The 26727-nt window shown below is 43.4% G+C and overlaps 1 protein-coding gene across 3 annotated transcripts in view; it reads right to left on the reverse strand.

The window, feature by feature from the left end:
- hsd11b1la (hydroxysteroid (11-beta) dehydrogenase 1-like a) overlaps window positions 1-26727 on the reverse strand; it is a 115503-nt gene that overhangs the window by 20221 nt on the left and 68555 nt on the right. The window contains exon 9 of one of the 3 annotated variants that reach the window (XM_052037943.1): window positions 5207-5325. The exons of the other annotated variants lie outside the window; for them this stretch is intronic. Coding sequence (XP_051893903.1) covers window positions 5296-5325 — 30 coding nt within the window. The 3' untranslated portion in view covers window positions 5207-5295. Of the gene's footprint in view, window positions 1-5206; window positions 5326-26727 lie in introns of those variants that run through there. 3 annotated transcript variants of the gene reach the window in all.

Raw genomic sequence — 26727 nt, forward strand, 5'->3', positions numbered from 1 at the left:
TCCAGAAATTCGACCAGACACTCCTGGGCCAGAGGTGCACAGAATGATGTCATTCCCTGTCCAACATTCTTTTTGGTGCATTCCAGGGAAAGTTGGGCCACCATGTCCATGGATGCTTACTGTTGGTCCATCTAGTGTAGAACTGAACTGGGATACTGTTAGGCAAGTCATCTGTTTCCTTTGTATCCAATGGACCCCAATGTTAAACCAAACCTCCACCCTCTCACCTTATTACTCCTCCAAGATTCAGACCTTGGCCACTCCAATCTCCAGACCTTGGCCACTCCAATCTCCCAACCACCATGATCTTCCTGACTTCCCTAAGCCTAGCCCCTTACTCCTAAATTGCCGACCTTCCTGACCATCCAACACCGTAGGTCCCTATTGTGTCTCTTCTCCTGCACTACCCCCTATGAGCATTCACAATAGAGCTTTGAATCCACCCTTCCTATACCCCAAATCCCAACCACTGCACAGACCAATGATGACCATGACAGCTGGCCATCCCAAACCACACCTCCCACCCCACAACCAACCATGTTCACTCTTCACTTCAACCCAGCCTTGGAGTAGATACACACATGGTACATTTTCAATTGGGCCTTGCATGGAGACCTGAACTTTGCAGTGAAGGGACCATCAACTGAAAGGGTTGTTGCCTCTCCAGTGCCAGACTGATCTAGTGAACAGTTTTGGGTTTACAAGAATTTCTATACTGGTACTTGCCAAAATGTCACACTCCCTCAGCAAGGCACTGGTGTGTCAGCCTTCATTTCTTTTGCTTAGGTTAGTAAATGTGATAAATATTGAACGTCAGCAAGTTAGAGGAAGCGGGTGGGTGAAAGTATGGAGGGAAAGGGCTTGGCCCATTTGTGTTTGTGGGAAAAATTGGCATCATTGTGTCTGAGTCAGCTCACAGATCCCCCGAGCATGTTGTAACCCATTCAAACAGACCAAGAAGTTTCCAGGTATTATTGCCAGATCATGCTGACTGAGTTGGCCTTGACCAAGGTAGCAACAGGAGCAGTAAAGTTGGCCTCAGGATCATGGAGTTGGGAAGAAGAAATCTCCAAAGCTTATAACTTCATTATTCTTGGGAATGACTGCATTCACAGCTGAGATTTCATTGACAACTCAGTGATTCTGACTGTGAAATTCCAAAAGAAACATGAATGACTCACACAGAAATAAATTAACTTGCAGTTGGCAATACAGATGCAACCCTTTTCATTTTAGGGTCAGTTATTTTATATGTGTTACATCTTACTATTAACAATCCATTTATATTACAGCATAATCTCCAAAAGCTTTGGAATGAAGAAGCTAATGAATTATTTCCTCATAACCAACAAGTATGTTAATAGAAAGTCTGAAATGTTTGTCACCTCATTCTTCTTCCTTGCAATTTCAATTTTCCCTGGTCTTCAGCTTCTCATTTGTCCCTTTCTCCTTTCTTTTATTTTCCTTGGTTGTATTTTGAGTAAGCTGCAAATGCACAGTAGTGGATTCGAATCCTATGCCATAACTTGAAAAGTAACTCCTAAACTGGTACTTAAATTCAGAGGTTATGTTACCATTTACTGGGATTTAGTGGGTTAAATCATGAAGGGTCCTACATAAGGGGTGGTTACCAGACTGTTCTCTGATAGCATGATCCCTTGATATGGAGTCATGAGCTAAAATCACAGCATAGCCACTGAAGGGGTTTATATTCAATTAAATCTGGCTCGCATCAGTATGATGACTACTTCACTAATGTCCTTCAGGAAAGGAAACTGGTCAACCTTACCTGGTCTGATCTGTATGTAACTCCAAACCAATGTGGTTGACTCTTAATCGTTGTGGGCAATAAGTGCCAACCTTGCCAGCGATGCATTCATTCTGTGAACACATCAATAAATAAACTCCATTCTAGACCCCCGAGTTCTAGAATCCCTTTCTCATTGCCTTTTCCCCTTCTTCAAAACACTTTTTAAAACTTATTTCTTATCCACTTGTTCTTTTGTCCATTCCTTAGTTCAGTGTCAGTTGATTGGCCAAAGATGCTCCAACGTGAAAGGTGCTTTACGTACAGAGAAGTTCCTTTGTTACCCTTGAAATGATAACATTGTGCACGAAACTAGTGTATGAAATTAGTCAGCCAGCACTTCAAGGGTTAAAATATTTGCACTTGGAAGGCCGGGGACAGAAATTGCAATGGCACATTTGTCTGGAGTTGTTTTGGTCTGCTGAAATCAAGGGGCCTCTCTGGCTGTGGTCCAGTGCTACCATCTGGTCAGCACCTCCCTGTTGTCTTTACAGAGATCTGTGTGCTTCCTGAAGCTCCATGCTACAGCAGCCAGGGAGCAGACTTGGAATCTGGCAGGATTCCTACAAGCCTTTTTTTCTCCCCCCTCTTACAGGCCCCCTCTGGGCAGACCGAAGGTAATCCTGACTGAAAACATACATTGTGCACCCTGACCGTGTGCACACAATAACCACAGTGATTCGTGCTGGCCTAATATGGTAAGTATTTGGGACATTCTCCACATATTGGCATTACATCCACAACACAGTCACAGATAGCTGAATACAGGCAAGTCTCTCATGGACAGAATAGCTTACTAAATTAGGCTGTAGGTAAATTTCTCAAGAATCCTTTAAAGCAAATTGAGGTCCCAGACAACTTACTTAAAAGAAACACATTCCTGAGGATCTCCTTCTTTGATGGCTTGATTAGGTGAACGAGAGGGTTGATTCTGGCTCTTGGTGCTGTCAGTTGTAGGAATTCTAGGATCAACTTCACCAACACTGGGCCAGGTAGGAGATCCATGGGAATACTCACTGCAAGGTTGATCATTGGGCACTTGGATACACTTCAGACAAGATTCAGATTCACCTGGGGTATTATATGCAGTTCTGGTCGCCACACTGGAGGAAGGATGTGATTGCACTGCAGAGTGTGCAAAGAATATTTGCCAGGATGTTGCCTGGACTGGAGGATTTCAGTTAAAAGAAGAGATTGGATAGGCTGGAGCAACAGACAATCTGATGGAGGAACTCAGCAGGTCAGGCAGCATCTGTGGGGGGAAACGAATTGTCGACCTTTCGGTCAAAATCCTGTATCAGGATTGAGGGTGAAGAGGGAAGATAGCCATTGTAAAGAGGAGAGGGGGAGTGGTGAGACAGGAGCCAGTAGATGATTGGATAGGCTGGGTTTGTTTTCCTTGGAGTGGAGGACACTGCGGGATGACCTGACAGAGGTGTACAAAATTATGAAGGGATAGATATAGTCAATAGGAAAAGATTTTTTCCCTTGGTGGGGTGTCTAAAATAAGAAGGCACAGGTATAAGGTAATAGGTAGAAGGTTTAGATGCGATTTGAGGGGTGGTTGGAACATAGAACATGCTGTCTGAGGAGGTGGTGGAGGCAGGTACTTTTATGTTTAAGAAGCCTTGAGACAAGCACTTGAATCGCCGAGATATAGAAGGCTACGGACTAAATAGAGGTAAATAAGGCGTATAGATAAGTACAATGGTCAAGCTGGACATGGAGAGCCGAAAGACATGTTCTTGTGCTGTATATCTTTACTGGCTCCTAGCAGAGCAATCCCAACACACCCACTCCCCTGCACTTTCCCCACAGCCAGCAACTATTCTCAAATGACTATCCAATTCCTTTTTGAAAGCACTGATTAATTCTGCTTCCAACATCCACACAGGCGATGAATCCTAGACCATGGATACTCACAGATTAAATTTTTTTTCTTCGAATCCCCTTTGTGTCTTTTGGACAAAGTTTTAACTCCATGCCCTCCCAACCTTGAATCTTGAATCATTCAATAATGGAAACAGCTTTCTTCTATCTACCCATCACAATCTTGCCCACCTCTACCAAATCTCCTCTCAACACTCTTTGGTCTTGAGAGAACAAGCCAGAGTTCCTCAATCCAAGAAAATCAAAAGCCTGAGGAAAATGCTCGAAACACTAGGCAGGTCAGGCAACATCTATGGGGACAGAAGCAAAGTTAACACTTCAGGGTGAAGTCCCTTCATTAGACTCAGCAGGTCAGGCAGCATCTGTGGAAGGAGAAACAGAGTTAAGGTTTCAGGAGGAAGGGCCTTCATCCTGAAATGTTATTTCTGTTTCTCTTTCCACAGATGCTGCCTGACCTGCTGAGTGTTTCTAGTACTTTCTGTTTTAGTTACACCAGACTAACCTCTGAACTGAAACCTGTCATCTAGTAAATGTCACCTGCACAGTCACTAGAACCTTCATAAGGTAAGCTATCTTTATTAGTCACGTATACATCGAAACACACAGTGAAATGCATGTTTTGCGTAGTGCTCTAGGGGCAGCCCGCAAGTGTCGCCACGCTTCCGGCGCCAACATAGCATGCCCACAAATTCCTAACCTGTACGTCTTTTGGAACGTGGGACGAAACCGGAGCACCTGGAGGAAACCCATGCAGACACGTGGAGAACGTACATACTCCTTACAGACAGTGGCCGGAATTGAACCTGGGTCGCTGGCGCTGTAAAGCATTATGCTAACCGCTACACTACTGTGCCTGCATGTCCTGTGTAAGGTGTGGTGATCAAAACTGGACATATTATTCTGGCTGTGGCCTAACTAATGTTTTGTACAGAAAGGGAGAAATTTGCCCCTTGCTTGTAGTACAGAAAATGCAACATAGTGGTGGCTGTACATTCTGCTCCGCTTCTGAAATTCAAATTTCATTTTTATTTTGGCACCAGCAATCAAGGGCAAATTTCTATCCTGGAGACCCGGGGTAATTACGGTTGCCCCTTTCATTTCCATAGAAGCCAGCTGCAAGAGATTTTGCAATTGCAGGCAACTGAGGCACAGAACCTATGTCATCTTTATTAATACTTTTCTGACCAAGTGTAATGTCCGCTGGATGTTATTACAGCTGGATTGTTAAAGAGCAAATAAGACAACTTTATTTTTCACTTAATTTATTAATAGCATTCCAATAATTTCAAAATGTTAGGTTGACATATTTGTTGAGCTTTACCACATAAAATCCCAAGTGTGTCGAGGTTATACACGGATGGAAAGAACAAATTAAAAAAAAAGAAATAAATATTCCACAGAAAAGGACCTGTTGTTAGCATGAAAACTCAGTGTAGTTTTCCAGGTTCTTTCAAAGGCCTCCTTACTCTTGGAGTCTGCCTTGTGCATCAGTATAACCAATGGCACTTTTAATTCTGAATTCTCCAACCTATAGCCCAGGAGCCAACTGTCGGCTTGCGATGTCAACACTCAAAGACCAGATGCCTCGTTGGATGCCACTAAGTCACTGGGGTGGAGGAAGCAATTAGCTGAAACAACCACAACAACTTCAATTTACAAACACCTTAAAGATAATGAAACAACACCAAAATGCTACACAGGGTTAATGTTACAGGTCAAAGACCCCTCATCAGTTCAAATCCAGAACTGACAAAGGATCTTCAACCTTGAATGTTAACTGTTCCTCTTTCGTGAAATGCTGGCAGACCCTTTGAGTGTTCCCAGCATTTTCTGTTTTCGTTCCATGTTTAACACTGAGCTACATGCGGAGGTATCAAAGCGGAGAGCCAAACGTTTGGTCAGTGAGGTAGAACTTAAGGACTTCCTTAGATTAGGGGAAAAAGGTAGAGAGACGGAGAGGTTTAGGCTGAGAATTTGAGAACTTAGGACCTAACCAACTAAAAGCTCAGAGTCATGAGTCCAAAATCCAGCATGGAAATTTAACTTCAAGTAATTAAATTTTTAAAATTGGCCTCTGTAATGGTAGCCATGAAATCACTGGATTGTCAGATCAACCCTCTCTGGTTCTTTCAAGGAAGGAAGTCTGCCATCTTTACTTGGTCTGACCTAATATAGTTGATTCTTAACCAACTCCTCAGTTCAGGGGTGATTAAAGATGGGCAATAAATGCCAGCATTACCAGAGATGGCCACCTCCCAAGAACAAATAAATTAAGAAGTGGTGAGCAATTGATATCACAAATGCATAAAAGGCCTAGGAATTAGGGGAGCACTGTCATCTTGGAGATTTGTTGGACTGGAGGGGGCTACAGAGACAGGAAGCAAGGACACCAGGAAAATCTGCAAAATATTAAGACGGTTAGATGAGTGCGCACCCAACAATGATAAACAACCCTTGATGGCTGTACAATTATACATGCAACCACAGTAGCTGCAAATGGGATTTATAATAAACCTCTTCCCACTGAAGAACAATCTTGGATCATCCCACAAAGTGGCTATGAGAATATTATGGAAAGAGACTGAATAAAGAGTGCCAGATGGAGTATTCATTCACATGGACAAACTTCTTGAAGGAAAGGACAATGAGACAAGTGGTGCAGAGGCTGAAGATTCAGTTGGAATGGTGAGGTGGACATTATTCTGGAGTGAAGCTGAAGAAGATTATACAAAATAGGAAAGGTGAAACAACAAACAAGCTGCTGGAGGAACTCAGGAGATCGAGCAGCAGCTGTGGGGGGAAAGGAATTGTCGACATTTCGGGTCCTGGTGAAGGGTTTTGACCCAAAACACCGACAGTTCCTTCCCCCACCCAACAGATGCTGCTCAACCCGCTGAGTTCCTCCAGCTGATTGTTTGTTGCTCCAGATTCCAGCATCTGCAGAAATGTGTCTCTAGGAAAGGTGACAGATGATCTCATTGAAGCACACATTCCGAGGGGGATTCACGGGGTAGATGCTGAGAAGCTGTTTCCTAAAGATGGAGAATTTAGAACTAGTGTGGGGGTGGAGGCGCACGGGGAGGGCCGTTGAGTCTCAGAATAGGAAGTCAGCCATTTAGGAAAGTTGTAAGTCTTTGAAAAGTCCTACCCCAGAGAGTTGTGGATCCCTCATGTGTGAGCTTGATAGATTTTTGGAAACCAGGAGAATCAAAGGTTCTGGAGATCAGGGGACAAAGAGAATGAGGCACAAGACCAGTTGCTATGCAGAATGGTGGAGTAGGCGCGACAGGTTTGGGGCCTAATACTGCTTATATTTCTTCTGTTCTTAAGATGTAACAAAATAGCAGAGGGATTTGAAAACCAGGACGAGGAATTTGCAAGTCAATACATTAAAGGATGGTGTGCCAAGTGAACTTGGAAAGGAGGGGGAGGGAGCAGAAGGGATGTGGGACCTTGTGTGGCTTTACTTTGGGCCAGAACTCTGTGTATTCAGATACTGTGTTGAAAAGTGAACTCCTGACATAACAGATGGGGCAGGTCTGGAATAAATAAACTTCACCACGTGGAGATAGAGGCATAACACAGTCAGGGTACAAACACACACACACACACACATTGATGGTTGGCAATGTGTTACAAGGCAGTAATTCAAGTGAATAGGTTGCTGACATGACTAACATTGAAACTCACTGCCAAACATTCGTTATTCTTTATATTATAACAGTCTGGAGTTTATTTTAAAAATAAATATTTCCTCTTTTTTTTTGTTAACTCTTCGGCAGCTGCCTGCCATGCAGTAAAGGGAAGGGCCATTGACAACTACTGAGTGATGGAGCAGAAACACAGGAACAATGCTGCCACCTCCTCCCCTTCCAAGCATGTCACCATCTTTGGTTCAGGCATTTAACGACACCCCCTTCCCTGTCAGGGTCAAAAATCCTGCAACTTCCCAGCCCAACCCCACTCGTGGGAGTGCCTTCACCACAAGAAATGCAGTTTCAAAATCATAGAATTACTTCTGCAGGGAAGGAGGGCTTTCAGCCCATTGTCTGTGCTGGCTCCTGGTAGAGCAAACCCATCAGTCCCATTTCCCCTGCTGTTTCTTCATAGCTCTGTAAATTATTCTCTACCAAGTGCCTAATCAATTCCCTTCTGAGGACATTTCCAAGACCTTTACAGGCAGTGATCATGACCACCCTCTACATTAAAAAATCCTCACAATGCCTCTTGTTTCTTTTGCTGAAAATATTAAATCCATGGTCCCATTCATTAATGAGAACAACTTCTATCTACTTACTCTGCCGAAACCCACCATTATCCTGAACTACTCTACCAAATCTTATTCCAATCACCTTTGCTTCAACTTCTCCAGTAAAACCTTACAAGGAGAATCCCTCATTCCTGGAACTCGACTAGTAAGTCTTTTCTGCATGATCTCCAGGACCTTCACATCCTTCCTGGAGGGTGGTGACCAGAATTAGATGCTATGTTCCAGCTGTAGCCTAATCAATGTTTTATATAAGTTCAATATAATTTCCCTCCATACCTTTATTTATGAATCCTTGGATCCCATTTTATTTTTGCTCTTCACCCTCTCAACATGTTCTTCTACTTTCAAAGCACTTTCCAGGTCCTGATGTTCCTTTAAAACTGCAAACATCTTCTCTCGGACAAATAAGGATGGGCAATAAATGACTTGCTCTCATCCTGTAACTGAATTTAAAAATAAAGAAGCTATAGGTGTTCTCTGTGGGTCCTGGAATATTGTATCACACCATGTTAATGTCACCAAATATTTTCGTATTTGAAAATGAATATGCCTTCCAGTGTGCATTGTGGCTAAGTGGTTGGGTAACGCTGCCCAATTTCAGATAACCAGCCCTTCCAGTTTGTGCCAGAATGAGCCAGCTCTTATGTAACATCATCTCCCTGTGATATTAATGCTGTTTTTTCATCTCCATAGATGCTGTCTGATCTGCTGAGCACTTCCAGCATTCACTTTTATTTCAGATTATAAGTAGCTGTTATGTCCTGTATCTTACAGTTCCAATACTGTTTCTTTTCCTCTCTCTACTTCCCTCATTTATACCCCTCTATTTACACCTCCTCCTGATAGCTATGATTAAGAAACCTTCATCCCCCTCTCTTAATCAGCACCAACAGTATTTTTATCACCTGGATGATTTTGCTCTCCACCTTCTCACAGACATTTCCTTTGTTCTCTCCACCCATCACCCTCTCTGCAACTCTTGCTTTCTCATTTTTCCAGCTCTGATGAAAGGTCATCAACAAGAAACCTCAACCCTGTTCCTCTTTCCATAGATGTGGCTGGGCCTGCTTAGTATCTCCAGCATTTCTATTTTAATTTCACATAGAGCCAGGTCTCTGAGCATTATGCAGTTGGCCACAGAGTCATACAGCAAAGAAGAAGACTCTCCAGCCCACTGAATCCACACTGGTCATCAAGTACCCATTTACATGCAGTGAAGGCACTTTAGAGAAGGGTGGCACAGTAGCATAGCTAGTCGAGCTGCTGCCTCACAGTTCCTGTGACCTGGGTTCAGTATCCAGTACTGTCCATGTGGAGTTTGCATATTCTCTCTGTGACTGTGTGGATTTCCCTGCAGTGTTCCTGTTTGCTCCCACATCCCAAATACATTCAGGTTGGTAGGTTAATTGGCTGCTGTAAATTGCTCCTAGCATGTGGTTGAGTGGTACAATCTGGAGAGAGTTGAAGTGTATGAGAGGACAATAAAATGGGATTAGTGTAAAGGGGTCCTTGATGGTCTGTACAGACTCAGTGGACTGAAGGGCCTGTTTCCATGCTGTATCATATGACTCAATGAGATTATTCACTATGTTATTTGTATTACCTTGTGATGAAAGGTTAAACCCATGAGGCCACATCGAGTTTATTGTCATGTGCACAAGTACGGTGAGGCACAAGTACAGTGAAAAACTTGCTAGCAGCAACATCACAGGCACTTAGCCCATACTCATTGATGCTTAGAAGAATGAGAAGCGTTCTTATTGAAGCATGTAAGATTTTGAGGTGGCTTGACAGAGTAAATATTGAGAGGATATTCCCCTCATGAGGGAACCTAGAGTTGGAGAATAAGGAGTATCCCACTTAAAATAGTTGTTTCTCCTCTGAAAGGTCATGAATCTTTGGAATTCTCTCCCAGAGTGCTGAGAAGAAAGAGTCAAGGGTGATGCAGACAGACCTTTGACTCTGGCGGACTAAAAGCTTATGAGGAATAGGTAGAAAAAGTGGAGGTGAGGCAAAGATCAGATTGACCATGATCTTGCTAAGTGGCAGAGCAGACTCGGGATGCACATCCAACGCTCTTATTCCTTATGTTTCCAAAATTGCGGAAAGAAGGATGTTAAGAAATTTAATTTTGTTAAAAATGAGGCCTACAGAATCAGAGTAAAACCACTTTTATTATTGGAGCAAAACACATCATACTTCTCATGTGCCTGCTCTCGTATAATCCTGGTCCCAAAGCACCACCTCAAGTATTTCCAGTATGTTTAATGATGTGCCTGTTCAGCAGCCAACATGGAAACACTCACAGGAAGACCAAATCAAATGCAAGACTGTGTAGGCGTAGTCAGTGACAAATCGGTTTCAGACACCAGCCACAATGTCCCCCACATCGAGTCAGTAAGCACCCGCGGTGATGCTTTGTCAGCTCGAGCCTGGGTCCACTGGAGTCCGTTGGTGGGTAACAACTAACCACTATCCCCCCCAGGAGTAGTTAGGGATGAATACACCAAGAAAGTGCACATCGCTTGGACGTCGGGGCAGACTTGGTTCTTGTGCTCTCTAGGGTCCAACACACTGCAAGTAACTTCTGGTCTCAGAATGACCACTTGACTGAAGCATCTCTGATATCTACTTCTTGCCAAGTTTAAGGAAAGCCAGCAGCAGAATAGGAATTAAAAGGGCATGAAACGCAACTTGTCTCCCAGCCTTCTTCACTGTTGTTACTGAAGAAAATCAGTAACATATGTAACCATAATAGTGTATGTCTGAAAGGCTAGAGAGGAACTTCATAAATAAACATATTCATTCATGGAAGCTGGTCATCACTGGCAAGGTTGCTTTTTATTGCCTGTCTCTAATTGCCTTTGGCTTCTTAAAGTGTAGGATGCAATTCAAGCATGTATCTGGGGTATGGAGTCACATACAGAGCTAAAGCAACAGGCTTCTAACCAAATGGGTTTTACTCCAGTCCAGCAGTTTTCATAGCATTTGTTTTTTTAATTCCAGAATTTGTTTAATTAAATTAATTGAAATTGGCTAGGGAACATGATGTTTCTTGATATCAGGGCTATTAGCCCAGTAGAAAAGGTGGAGTTCTTCAACTGCTGAATCCAGAGACAGTGTGGCCCTGGCATTACAGGGTGTACACCACCTCGGTAGTGGTGACCATCTTATGCTTGGCACACTTGATGTAGTCAACCCACATAACTATTCATATTCTCTAGGAAACCCTTCAGCACCTCATGGATCTCCTCGTAGATCAGAACTGAGATTCACTTACTGACCTGAGAACCACTTGACCCCTGCATATTAGACAAATGGTTTGGTGGGATCAGGAGGTGGTGAGGTAGATCTGACATACTTAAGAGTCATACAACGTGGAGAAAGGCCATGTGGCCCATCAAGTCTGCGCTGACCATCAAACATTTATACTCATCTTAATTTTCATTCTCCCTACTTTGCAATCAACTCTCTCCACATTCTACCAATCACCTACTGACTAGGGGCAATTTACAATAACCAATGAACCTACTAACCTGCATGTATTTGGAATGTAAGAGGAAGCTGCAGCATTTGGAGGAAACCCAAGTGGTCTTAGAGAGAATGCAAACTCCACACAGACAGCATTGGATTGAACTTGGGTCACTGGAGCTGGTGGAAATGGCCGTGGTTTGGTGATGCCCTGCACATTATCACAAAGCACCTTCTGGTGCCACTTGATGCTACCTTTGCCCTGTCCTTTCCCTCCTTTCCCTCTGCCAGACATAATGCTGCTTAAATCCACTTTATTTTTTATTTATTTCAAAAATATGCTTTTATCGTAATATACTGTATCTGGGCATACATCCTTCTCTACATTCATTTTACCGTTCAATCAATGCATAATGCATCTACACCAGTCACATCTCTCCTTAAACAACACACCTGTGAAGCACTTCAGAGGCTGTTACACAGGGCCCACTCCCTCAGTGTCCATTGGCAGCCAGACCTGAGACTGCGGGCCTTCCCCACAGAGCCTTTGCGGTGGCTGCACCGACCTTCAGTGTATCCCTCAGCAGGTACTCCTGCATCCTTGGAATTCCCTAACCCAGTGAGCTATGGAGGCAACATCATTGAATATACTTGAGCAGGAAATAGACCAACATTTAAATTTCAAGGGAACTAACAGGTATGAGGAGTGAATGGAAAAGTGACATTGAAGTTAATATTGGGTCAGCCATGACCTTAGTCAAGTCAAATTGAGTTTGTCGTATGCACATGTGTGGTACAGGTACAATGAAAAACTTGCTTGCAGCAGCATCACAGATATGTAGATTCAGACAACACACCGAACATAAATTATACATAAATTATACAAGACAGTAAATAAAAACACTGTGTAAACCAAAACATTAGTACAAAATACTGAATGGTGAGGCAGGTTCATGACGCCAATAAGAAATTTTGTAAGATAACTTTCCTATAAAATGCCTTTTGACATTTTACAGCATGAAAGAGACCATATAAATTTACATGCTACTGTTGTTGGAGCAGTGAAAAGCATTTAATCTCTGACTGATCTTAATCTGCAAGGTTTGCTCATTAAACAAGGATAGGTTGGGGGTGGGGATACAGAATGTGGTTCACCGTTTTGGCACGAAGGCAATGAAATAAGTGCAATGTGCAATCTGCTTGGTTAGCCTTCTGAGTGACTGGAGGCGGATCTAGAACTGGGCCCTGTCCTTCCTAATTTTAAATGATTTATCTGCTGGTACCTAACATAACTTCACAGAAAACTTGCTCATCTTCGTCTCCAGGAGTAGCCCAACAGCAAGTCTTAGACCATAAGACATAGGAGCAGAATTAGGCCATTCGGGCCGTCGAGTCTTTTTCACCATTCGATCGTAGCTGATTTATTTTTCCCTCTCAGCCCCATTCTCCTGCCTTCTCCCTGTAACCTTTGACTCCCTTTCTAATCAAGAACCTATCAACCTCCTCTTTAGATATACCCAATGACTTGGCCTCCACAGCCATCTGTGGCAATGAATTCCACAGATTCACCACCCTCTGGCTAAAGAAGTTCCTCCTCATCTCTGTTCTAAAGAGACATCCTTTTATACTGAGGCTGTGCCCTCTGGGTCCTAGACTCTCCCACTACTGGAAACATCCTCTCCAGTCTATCCAGGCCTTTCAGTATTCGGTAGTCTTGAGTTAGTGGGGGCAGGAAGGACATAGAGTGGGCAGAAGTGGAATGGGTGATGTGTGGGTTCTGTGCAAGGATGGAATAACAATAGGAACTCAGGATTCTGTGGATCCAGGAGGAAAACTGCTGCCCCCCTGAAGTTCCAAGTCACAGTATAAAAATATATGGCTTATTTTTAAGGTACCTTGTGTTGGCCAGTTTTATTCAGGCCAGAACAGCTGCTGTACAACCCAGGAAGACCAGCTGCCTCTCCTGCCTTGGTCATTGGAGATCAATTTTAGGTAGGGGCCTTTGAAGAGTTAGGCCCCTGATTAACATATACAGGACACCCAATACCTGTTTAAGTGGGTCTCCAAAAATGCCTCCAAACTGGGCCCAATAAATTTAGTACTGGTCCCACACGGCGTGGCTTCTAATCACAACATTTGCCTTTGTTTGCCTATGTCAAGTTCGCGCCAAGCAATGGGTGCAATGTAAACCAATTTCCTACCAGAAGCCCTGTCATGCCCAAAGTTCTGTCTAGTTAACAATTATACTGTAGTCTGAAAGGGATTAGATGCCACTGGCCCACTACGTAATACATTACAGGTGAACAGGATAATGTGGGAGACCCAGTGGTACATTTTTAAAAGCAAAGCACAGAATGTTAACATGCATTTTACATTTTAGAAATTTATGAGATATACAAAACTCTTGAAATACCAGGAGCCGATATCATTAAACAACATATCAAGGAAAACGCGAGGACTTCCAGGAAAGAAGAAGTGGAAAAAATTACAAGGAATTTGGCAAATTGTTGACAGTAAGTACAATTCCGGCATTTAGTTGGAAATGTCAGCGTGAACCAAATATCCACTCCATTGCTGCACTTGGATTTAATCCATCGTATAAAAGGATTGTGGCGGAATGTATGAAAAATAAAATGCAAATGTGGGACAATGTGGGCAGATGGCCCAGGCTTACACAGGAGTGCAACGATGTCAGAGGTGAGATGGTCCATCTGGTTCAGGGTGAGTGGAAAAATTCAGAAAAGGAACCTCGAACGTTCCTCCCTCAATCAATCCAATTTATAAAGCAGATTAACGTTATTGTTTGTGATGCAGAAAGTCTGTCAATTTTACTGCCAGAGTGTTAGGCAAATGATTGATGAATTGGAGCACTTTGAACTGTGCTAAATCATAGTATCATGGACATTTTGACACTTTGGGAGAAAGAATGAAGAACAACATAGACTTCATGCTGCTGATCTAAAGGATGTCCAGCAATGAGGGACCTGGGTGTAGATGTGTATAAATGGTCGAATGTGGCAGGGCTCGTCACGGGAGCAGTTTGCAAGTCAAATGCAAATGCGGACATCACACTCAGAGACAGAGTACAAGATCAGGGAAGTTATGCTGAACCTGAACACAACACAGGTTAAACCACAACTATGGTATTTCATCCAGTGCTGGTCACCACACTTTAGGGAGCATGTGAAATTCCTGATGAAGGTGAGGAGACTTACTCAAATGTTTCCAGGGAAGAAGGATTTCAGCTCCAAGGTTAGACCACAGAAACTGGAATTGTTCTTCTTAGAGCAAAGAAGATCGAGGGGAGATTTGAAAGAGATATAAGATCAAGAAGTACAGGTCCTCCCAGGGTTACAAACGCCTGACTTATGGACGACCCATACACATGAACAAGCAGACCAGCGGAATGGATTTGCCGGCTAATGTGGGGCTGCAGGCATCTTCCGCCAGATGGCAATGGGGCACTTCCACACGCCTTCTCTCCCCCACCGAGCCGCAACAGCCGAGCCGAACAGAGCTGAGAGCACACAGCAGACTCACTGGCTCACTCACTGAATCAGTAAGGCCAGCTGAACTGTCCATTTCCAACTTATGAATTGTTTGTGTTATGATCTCAGGAATGGAACCCTGTCTTAACCTGGGGAGGACCTGGACTTGGATATAATGGGATGAATGGTCTCGTTCTGTGCTATAATATTTTTGGTTCAATGAAATTTATGGCACATTGGAGGCCATTCAGCCCATCATTTATATCCATGTACAAAGAGCTATTGAGACTAAATTACATTGCCCTCTTGGACGGGTCCTCCCCAGGTTATGACTTGGTTCTGTTCTTGTGAACTATTGGTAACCCAAGCAGTTCACAAACCAGAAATGCAAGTGAGGAATGAGTTCCCACACAGCAGAAGATGCCTACAGTCCAACAGCAGCCGGAAAATCCATCCTGCTGGTCTCCCAAACGCTCATTCATATGTATGAGTTGTACATAATTCAGGCGTTCTTAAACTGGGTTGGACCTGTAGAAGGATACAGCAGATCAAATATTCAGCTAGGCTTGTAACAGTTTGCTGATCATCTTTTCAGGCAGTGACTTTCAGACACCCATCCGACCTGTATGAAAAAATAACTCCCATTTCCCTTCTAATCCCTCTGCTTAAATGTTATTCTTCTGTTGCTTTGTACGTGGGGGTGATAGTTCTTAACCCCAAACACGATAGCCTTAATCACATGCATATTAGGGGCTTTACAATTGCTAGTATTGGCTGCACAGATCACTGGAGGTTGCTTCACATACTTCCTGCCTTCCCCCACCACCCTCATACACCCACTATTGGTCACTCAACACATCCTCCTCACACTGCCCCATTTCCTCATTGGTTGATTCTTGACGGTTGGTCAGAGCAATTTTTACTTCTCTAGTTCAAGCAGGATAGAAATAGTAAGGTAGTCTCCCGTCCACCATCCTTTTCCTTCCAGACTTGCTCATGACAGTGTCCTGAAGTTAATCAACCTCTGTAATTTTGTCCAGTGTGGGCTCCCCAGTTATATCCTGGATGATTAGCAACCCTTTTTGATTCTAGTAAACAGCGATTGCATTGATGGGGTTTTGTCCTGCTCCACAGGCCCATTACCTATTAATTAAACTCACTTTTTTAATCTACTGTGTCTGACAGACACTACTGTGAACTCTTGACCCCTGTTTGTCTATCGTCTTCCTCCAACACGGCAAAATCTCTGTGACACTGGCAAGGGTTGTAACTGGGTCTTACTAGGCACTGAGATGCAGCCAGGCAAGCATACACCAGAAGGGTCAACCATGTACAGCTCTCGGGCCTTATGAGAGGGTTAACCCCTTCAGTGCTGAGCTGACTCAAGCTGTGCCCCGGAGGAGTGAACTGAAGTCACACCATTTCTTAAAGAATTCATGAAAATGGCAGACAATTTGGTCCCGCAAAAATGATGGTTATGACCCATGTTTGTTTTAATCGCATTGGCTTAACAATGAATATTGGCAGGACACAAGAGATCAGAGGGGCAACTTTTTCCACACAGAGGGTGGTGGTTAAAAGGAATGAGCTACCTGTGGAAGCGGTTGAGGCAGACATAATTACGGTGTTCAAAACACATTTGGACAGGTACTTGGATAAGAAAGGAGTGGACGCATCCTGGCCTGACATGGGTAAATTGGAACAGCATAGATAGACATCACAGCCGGTTTGGATGAGTTGGGCTGATGGGCCCCCTTCTGTGCTGTACAACTCTATGACTCTGTGACAAGGGAGAATTCCATTGCCCTTTGCCAGAATGGTCCTTCGGGATCCATCTGAAGAGTTTGACAAAATTTACATCAATGCCACTGTAGCACTCCCTCAGTGCATAGAGAGTCGGCCTAGATTTTGTACTCAAGTCTCTGTAGTGGGGCCCAAATCACCAGCCTTCTCAGTAGGTATAGACACTGTCAATTCAGGGCTAAAAGAGCATTCAACATGTTCAAACTTCCCTTATTCAGGGTTCCTGGACAGGTTAAGGGTCTCTCTGTTGGACGCCTGTCCTTTATAAGGATGGTTCATGGGCTTTTATTCAGTTATCAGATACTTTCCATGGAAATGGTGCTCCCCACTCCAGCTATCTGACATTAGGCACAGGAACACTAGAAAATAGGGTCCTGATGCAGGGTTTCAACCTGAAACATCCACAATTCCTCTCCCCCCACAGATGCTGCTCAACCCACTTGAGTTCCTCCAGCAGATTGTTTGTTGCTCCGGGTTCCAGCATCTGCACTCTCTTGTGTCTCCATAAGAAAATAGGAACAGGAGTAGGTCACCAGGCCCCTCACACCTGCCCAGCCACTCAATATGACCATGGCTTACAATTAATATTGGCGAGACACAAGAGATCTGAGAGGCAAGTCTTTCACACAGAGAGTGGTTAAATGGAATGAGCTACCGGAGGAAGTGGCTGAGATCTACCCCAGGCCTCAAGTACTCTTCTGTGTCAGATCTCCACAGCCCCAGTCCCTTGATCTTTCAAAAATGTATCTACTTCCACTTTAAATACTTCTAATAAGCTAGTCTCCACAACTCTGTGGGTGGGGAATTCCAGAGATTCACTACTCTATGTGAGAAGATATTTGACTATCCAACCTATTATTTTTGTTTGAGACAGACAGTGATGGACTCTCCGATGCTGTTTCCTTCCCAGTACCGTACCCTAGCTTCATTACACTTGGACCTCATCACTTCCTGCAAGTGAGTATCTGCGGAAGCAAAGGGTTAAAGCATTCTGCTCAGCTGGCTTGGCAGAATTGCTCTTGGAGTATCAGCTCAAAAGTGGTCGCTCAGCAAATGTGGTATTTAATGGGAAAAACAGACAATGTATGAAAAAGGAAATGAACTGGACTTTGTGCTTCCATCCTGTGCTTTGAAGTCTGATTAAATGCAAAATGCATTTCCATTTCTCATTTGATCCAAGTGAACATTAAGTGCACCCAGCGTAGGTCATTCAATGACCCACTTTCCTACTGTAATTTTACCCCTGGACTCTATTAAATAAAGATGCTCATTTTTCTTGTTTGAAGATATTTACTCACAATTAGCTTCCTTCTAGTTGCTTTCACAAGAGTGAAGAGTTTGCCATCTCCAAGTGCGACTGACATGTGGTACAGCCAGGTATCTGCACTGGTGTACCTTTTCCAAGGGAGTATTCTACGTTGGAAAGACGCAATGAGAGCTGACCATGAGAAACACTACAGGCCATGAACATCTGAGGACCTCAGTTGGACATAACAACAACATTTTGCATTTATGAATCCTTTTTAACCATTGTGAAATCTCCCAAGATGCTTCATGGCATTGTTATCAACAAAAAACTGTATTGAGCTGAAGGAGAAAAGGAAATAGGTTTTAAGGAGATTCTTAGAGATGGACAGAGGGTGGAGAGATTTGGCTAGAGCTTAGGGCCTGGGCATCTGAAAGCATGATGACCATTGGTGGAGCAGACGATGCTGGTGATCCACTCAATGTCAAAACTGAGTGAGTTTACATTGTAGAATTAGTGATGTGGCCAAAAAGGGACTTGAAAGATGAGCATCTTCAATCTGAGTTGGTGAATTGTGAGCCAAGGTAGGCAAACAACCACAGGGGTCCTGAGTGTAAGGGACTTGAAATGAAGTAGAGCACGGACATAGAATTCTGGTTGAGATCAAGTTCCTGGTGAATGGAAGCAGAGTTGAGGGGAGGTGGAAGTACTTTTACCAGGCATAGAGTTGTAAGGAATTTCATGGAATTGTATAAATTTATGTCACAATAGGAGGCCATTTGGCCTAACATGCCAACTAAGGTTAAACCCACTTCCCAGCTTTGCAGGTTATAGCTCTTCAAGTGCTCATCCCAATACTTTTTAAAGATGCTGGAGGTTTTTGCCTCCATTGCCCTATTCGTTGGGTAAGACATTTCTCCTCAACTCTTTATTAATCCTCCTGTTAATTAACATATTAATTAATGAATCTACGCCCCTAGTCAAGTGGAAGCAGGTCCTTTCTGTTACTCTGCCTATGCCTCTGATAACTTTACACACTTCATTTAAATTTCCCTTCAGTCTCCTTGGTTACAAAGCAAACAACTCCAGCCTGGACAAATTTATTCATCAATTTGCAGTAAATGCCTCACTCCCATAAGCTTCTAAAAATAAACCCTGCTGCTTATTTCTATAATCGCAATGAATAACTAAATGCTACTCATCCCTGGTGACACCAGTGCCAATATAACACAAGACTGTGAGATACCTTTAAACAAGTTGTCTCAATTCTTTTGGCACACAGAAGAGGGTTATAGTCCTGACCTAGACTTAAACCAGTTCACTACAACAACGTGAAGATCCAGATGAGAGTCAATATCAGCCTGGTCTCCCCATTCTCACTCTTTGCTGGTAATTCCAACATGCAGATGCCAAGTTTGGAGAAGAGAAGTGAAGACTTTCTTGGCCAAATAGTCAGTTGATGCTGACACAAGACACTGCAGTTGCTGCAGTCTGGAGCAACAAACAATCTGCTGGAGTCCTGATGCTGGTTTTTGACCCAACAGGTCGACAATTCCTTTCCCACCACAGATGCTGTTTGACTTGCCGAGTTCCTCCAGCAGATCGTTTGTTGAGTCAGTTGATGCTCCCCATTCAAATGATATGCAGCAAGGAAGCAAGAGAGAAACAAGCAAGAATTTGCTTACTTTTCATGCGTGATTGTCTGGGGTTCCATAAAGTACAGAATGCCGAGGGGTGACCTGATGGAGATCTTCATCATTGTGAAAGGTGCAGACATGGCAAAGATGCTTCCATTTATGAGGATCTTCAAACCGAGGGGAATTACTGCACATATCTAACAGCACATTTGGGAGAAAGGTCTTTACTCAGAGAGTGACTGGAATGTGGGGCATGCTACACACAAATTATTTGAATCATTTAATATAGATAAGTTTAAGGAAAAGCTAGATATAAGGTAGAAAGGAACAGAAGGATATTCTGATAGGCAAGATCAAGAAGGGTGAGAGGATGCTTGTGTGCAGAATAAAAACCAGCATGGACCAGTTTAGCCCCAATGACCTTTCTCTACATTAAACTACAACAAGAACAACAACTTATTTAGTGCCTTTAATGCAGCAAAACCTGCCAAGATGCTCCATAGGAGCATTATCAAACCAAATTTGACACGCTACACTGAAGGTATTAGAAATTTTAAGGAGAAGCAGTGGGCAGGGAGGTGAATAGGTAAAGACAGAAAAATTCCGAGTTTAGAGAACTGGCAGCTGAAGGCATGAAACCAGTGTTATGTATAATCTATGTAATTGTTTCAGAGAATATTTCTGATAAATAAAATCAAGAAGAAAACATATCCAACTAACGAGGTTGCTTACTGAGATTGAATCACTTGTATTTTGGAATGAAATAGAAGTGCTCTTCTTAGAACTCTTTAACAATGAGGGAGAATAAGGATTCAGTGACCTTCAGTTCACCCTGTTGTTATTGTCTACATGCATAATGAGTTATAACCATGAAAATAGACTCCAACGAGCCTGTGAATGATTTGTAACACATCGGGTATTCTCTTTATTTCGCCTCTGCAGTGTTCCTTCTGCTGAGTTCCTCACTTCAGCTCATTAAAGTCTGTGAAAATGAACTCTCCACCATCACTTCTACACTGATAACGTGAAAAGGTCATGACCCCCCTCGCACGCGAGCCAAGTTTATGCCAGAAGCTGTTACGTTTGCAGAGACCATATTGAGCAGAGTTGTGCCCAGGCCTGTGCAGCCTGAAGGTTGATCGAAAAGTGGGGGCAAACAGTTGGTAAGAAGAAATAATTGACCCAGGTGAAACCTAGCTTGGATCGAGAGATCCCTTTCTAGTCTACTGGGCCTAATTCTTAATGCAAACCATTGCACATCCTCTATCTGACAGAAACTTGGGTGCAATGCCACAATTGCAGTTAATCCCCACAACATCGGGACTGGGAACCATTGATCCAGAGACATGAGTTTGGATCCCACTATGGCACCTAGGAAATTTAACTTCAAGTAATTAAATAAAATCTAGAACTTTAACAAAAGCCATTCTCATTAACCATGAATTTACCAGATTGTTGTAAAAAGACCATCTGGTGCACTTAAGTGTTTCAGGGAAGGAAATCTGTTCTTACCTTGTATAGCCTGTATGTGACTCCAGGCACTCAAAGGTGTTTGACTTTTAACTTCCTCCTCTACTTATGGCATTGCCAGTGATGGCTACATCCCATGAATGAATAGGTTTGAGACAAAACTCCCATTCTGCTAAGGCATTGCAGTCAGAGCATCATATATAGTTTCTCAGCAGGCTTCAGCCCTGTCCTGGCTCTGAGAGAGAGAGAGCTATCCAATTATGCCCACTCTTCTGCGCTTTCTCCATAGCCCTGCAATTTATTTTCCCTTCAAGTTTTCATCCAATTGCATTTTGAAGGTTGCTGAAGAATCACATTTCATTGCAATAATACCAGATCATAAGAACTTGCTGGGTTAAAACCTTCTCTTCTGTCTCCTCCTTTGCCAATTCTATATTAAGGGAATATTCTTCCCATAACTGGTTTTAGATAAGGGTTGTTGATTCTCACATTCCCAGTGAATTATTCAGGTTATTTCGGTATTTTGAACACCCACTCATATGTCACCTGGCACCCACCCCTCTCCAGGTGTTTGTGCCCAGCTTGGCCAACTAACTAAAGCACGTGTCTCAGAGCTGCAGTCTGCACTTCAGGATTTAAGGCTGGTCAGCACTGATACTTCAGACCACTTCATTGCTGTTTGTTGGATGATGCTGTGCATAAAATAGTGTTTTACATATATGCCTAATTTTAAAGGGAACTCACAATGCACTGAGAGATAGTATAAAGGAGAAATATAAATGTTACTTTTTCTTTCCTCAATACGTTAGTGCTCAGAATCCTGGAGATTTTGTCTGAACAGCTTTGCCCTCTTAACCCATACGAAGAAGAGAACAGTGGAATAGAGACAGAAACAAGTAAAAAGACCCCCAAACTGCTCTGCCTTTCATTGAGATCAGGGCTGGGCCTCTGCTTTCTCACACACTCACATTTACATTCACATTTACATACCTGTACCCAAACACAACTCACAATTGTGCACACTCACATTCTCTCACACTCACACAGACACTCATGTTCCTTCATGGTCACTTACACATGCTCAAGCACACCTGCAGTCACAATTAAACACACATTCACACCATCTTGCACACACACAGACTTGCACACACACACACTTAAACACACACAATTAAACACACTCAATCATAATCAAACTCACATTATCTCACACTACCTCACATTCTCTCACACACACATCCTCACTCATATACACAACCTGTGATTTGCTTAAAGCCCAAATATTGATCAGTTAGTTAATCTATATCAGCCTTAACTGCAGTCTATAATGAAGCATCCACACTTTCTGAGTTAGAGAATTCCAATGATTCACAACCCTCTGCATAAAGAAATTTCTCCTTGGCTCAGTGGCAAATTTCCAATCCTTCTCCTGAGATATACGTGTCCTTCTAGGCTCCTCAGCCAGGTGCTCAACACCTTCACAGTGATAAGCAGGAGGTTATTCAACCACTAATGCTGTGGAAGTTTAAGCATGTTATCATTTCTATTCTCAGGGTTGTAGTGAGCAGAACCAGCTGCAGGACTTTCTGCACATTTCTCTCAGGCAGGGCTCCTGAACGTGGTCAATGCCTGCCTGGTGAACAAGCTGTCTGAATATAGGTGAGGACTTTCTGTCTACAGAATAACTTCTTCTTGAGCAATCCTTTGGGGTCAGTGCCTCTCTCAACCAAATGATCCAAACAAAGACTTTTTAAAGCATATCACTGTTCTAAAGCAGAAATCAACAGAATTTTGGAAACAAGAGGTTTTGAGATGGCTGATTAGCTCAATATGGGACTTGCAACCTCTGCCATAAGACGGCGCAGGAGGTGACTGACAAGGCAAGCAGGCAGGTAGCACACTCCTTCCAAGTCCACAGCTTGTGATCAAGGATGAGTTTTTTGAACTTCTGTTCACTCTCAAGTGGAAATCAAGCATTGTAGAATTGTTATGGAAGGAGATCATTAAGGAGACACTATTTGGAAGAACCCAGTGTTCCAGTCAATAATTATTCCTTAATTAACATCACTAGAACAGATTATCCACTTATTATCATGTTGCTGTCTCTCTGAGAGTTTGCTATGCATAAATTCGATGGAGCATTTCCAACATTACAACAGTGACTTCACCTCAAAGGAACTCCATTAGTTGTAAAGCATTTTGGAATTCAGTGAAGATGTAAAAGGTACTATAGAAATGCAAGTCCTTCTTAATTCATAGAAATATGTTCTTGTTTTATTTATCCACAGGGGTGGTTGGCACCGGTTATGCCTGCACTTTTTTGTCGATTCTCTGTTGCCCCTGAATTAAGGAGGCAGCTGTCAACCATTATTGTGGGTCTGGAGTTGCATTTTGTCAGGCCGAGCAAAGGCAGTGGAAAAGATTCAAGCATGTTCTCAAAGATCCTTGAGAAAGTGAAACAACCCCACTGAATCCTGGGAACCCCTGCTCCATGACCATTCAAAATGGAGAAGGAGCATTTGGGATGGCACTGAGGATCCTAAGTCCATTCACTGAGGCCCAGCCACCTCACAAACCCACCTGCCCCCCTCATCAGCTACCTCCTGCCCCATCTGTGGCAGAGTCTGTGATTCCCACATGGGGTCGTCAGCATCTTCAAAACGAACAGAGTGGGAGCAAATCATTCTCGATTCCAAGAGGACGCCAAAGAAGATAGAAAGACGAGGTAAAGAGAACAGATTTTCTTCCCAAAGGGACATTACTGAACCACATGGGTTTTTATGACAATACAATAGTCTCATTGTGAACATTACTGATACTAGCTCTTATTAGAAAGAATTCAGATTTCTTTATGTGAACTACATAAATTAGATACATAAGATAGGATATCTTTACTAGTCACATGTACATCGAAACACACAGTGAAATGCATCTTTGCGTAGAGTGTTTGGGGGCAGTCCACAAGTGTCGCTTTGCTTCCGGTGCCAACATAGCATGCCCACAACTTCCTAACCCGTACGTCTTTGGAATGTGGGAGGAAATCAGAGCACCCGGAAGAAACCCAAGTATTCACAGGGAGAACATACAAACTCCTTACAGACAGCGGTGGGAATTGAACCCGGGTCGCTGGCGCTGTAATAGTGTTATGCTAACCGCTACACTACTGTGCCTGCCACCCTCAATGCAAGATTGGACTTAAATTTTCCTCTAAATACAAGTTCACAAATTTAACACACGTATTAAACATATGTTGAAACCTAAAAGTTATTCGATGAGCATTTTATCACTTTAAAATAAAACACTAAGATCAGTCATAGTTAGTCAAGCATCCATCACAATGTTCTCTGGAAACTAAAAATTTAACATTGCTGGAAGAACTCAGCGGGTCAGGCAGCATCTGTGGAGGCAAGTGGATGGTCGACGTTTCGGGTCCTGATGCAGGGTCTCGCCCGAAATGTTGACCATCCCTTTGCCTCCACATTTGCTGCTTGACCCACTGAGTTCTTCTAGCAGTTTATTTTTTGCTCCAGATTCCAGCATCTGCAGTCCCTTGTTTGTCCTCGCTGGAAACTGTCTGAATTTCCTACTAGCTTTTGAACATTCACTGAACTGTAAACACATTACCACGAAAAAGGGGGGATTAATAATTCTTCACAGCCATCTGGATTTAACCCAAGCCCCACTGCTGTTGTAGGTTTTGAAAGGAAAGGAAGGGAGGTGTCAGGGAGAGCTGTAGTGTTAATTGGCACACTGCGGATTCAGGCTTATCTTTTATGTTTCCCTTTCCTCTGCTGAAAAAACTGGCTGTTGTTCTGAAAATTTGTTAGGGCTTGCTGGGCGAGTCTTCGCGGGTCAGGGATTATTCTTTGTTAATTGGGTTTCCTTCACCATCCTGGCTGCATCCCCACAACCACCCCCCCCCCCCCCACCCCCACTCCAGCCTTCACAGCCTCCCTGGGAAGAGGCAGTGCAATGTGAGGCCAAGCAGCCCCAGTGTATTGACACCAAGCTCTGAAGGAACCCACCTCCCTCACTGTTAACGAGAAACAACAGTGATATCGTTTGGTCCTCTTTCCATGCAGAGGAGTGGAAAACATTTCCTTTTGTACCAGCAAGGAATGGCCTCACACATTTCCAGTACAGACACGTGCACGCGCACACACACACACACAGACACATGCAGACACACACACACAACACACACACACACACACATGCAGACACACACACACACACACACACACACACATGCAGACACACTTGCACACACAGACACACACATTTGCACACAGAGGCGCACACACACCTGCACACACAGACACATACGCACACACACAGACACACAAACACAAACACACACGCATATCTTGCATATTAACTTTCTCACTCACATGCACTCATATTCTTGCATTCACGCACAACCCACATACTCACATTCTTTCACAATCACATAATACCCTCTCTCTCTCGTGCACACACACACACACGCACAGACACATACACACACACTGACACACACATGCAGACACACACACAGACATGCAGATGCAGACTCACCTGCGCACACAGACACACACACACATACACTTACACACACACACATGCAGATGCAGACACACTTGCACACACACATGCACACATAGACAGACATATATGCACACACATGCACACATACGCACACACAGACACACACACAAATGCATATCTTGCATATTAACTTTCTCACTCACATGCACTCATATTCTTGCATCACGCACAACCCACATACTCACATTCCTTCACAATCACATACATACCCTCTCTCTCTCTCTCTCTCTCACACACACACACACACACACACACACACACACACACACACACACACACACACACACACACACACACACACACACACACACACACACTAGTATTAGGAAAAGCTCACCTTCCACTTGTAGAGGAGGCTTAAACTGGAAGGTGATAAATATCAGGCAATGTGCTAATCCATTATGTGCAGTCAATCGCACACTCGCCTCTGACTTAAAAAGTTGTGGGTTCAAGGTCCGTTCCAGTAGCTGAAAGGTAAAAATCCAGACTGATCGTCCGGTACAGTATTGAAGAGGTGCTGCACTGTCAGAGACACTATTCTTTGGAAGTGATTGCATGCCAATGTTTCCAAGAAGAGCAGCAGAATCATGCTTAATGTTCTGGCAAACCAACCATCCTCCCAGGAGTAACCTCCCACTGCAACAACTTTAACCTGCACTTCCAAAGAACCCTTGACAGTAGGTTCCTTAATGTCCTTCAGGGAAGGAAACTATGGTTTTATATGTGACTCCAGACCACAGCAATGTGGTTGTCTCTTTTCTGCCTTCTAAAATGTCTCAGAAAACCACTCAGTTGTCGAAGAAGGTTCACCCCACCTTGTGGCACTCTTTACATGCTCTAACTATTTACATGCTCTAACGTGCTCTTTACATGCTCTGCCTTACCTCCATCTACAAGTTTGCAGATGATACCACTGTAGTAGGTCGTATCTCAAATAACGATAAGTCAGAGTACAGGAAGGAGATAGAGAGCTGAGTGACATGGTGCCATGACAACAACCTTTCCTTCAATGTCAGCAAAACAAAAGAGCTGGTCATTGACATCAGGAAAGGGGGCAG

This window comes from Pristis pectinata, chromosome 24, assembly GCF_009764475.1.
Source record: "Pristis pectinata isolate sPriPec2 chromosome 24, sPriPec2.1.pri, whole genome shotgun sequence".
NCBI classification, from domain to species: Eukaryota; Metazoa; Chordata; class Chondrichthyes; order Rhinopristiformes; family Pristidae; genus Pristis; species Pristis pectinata.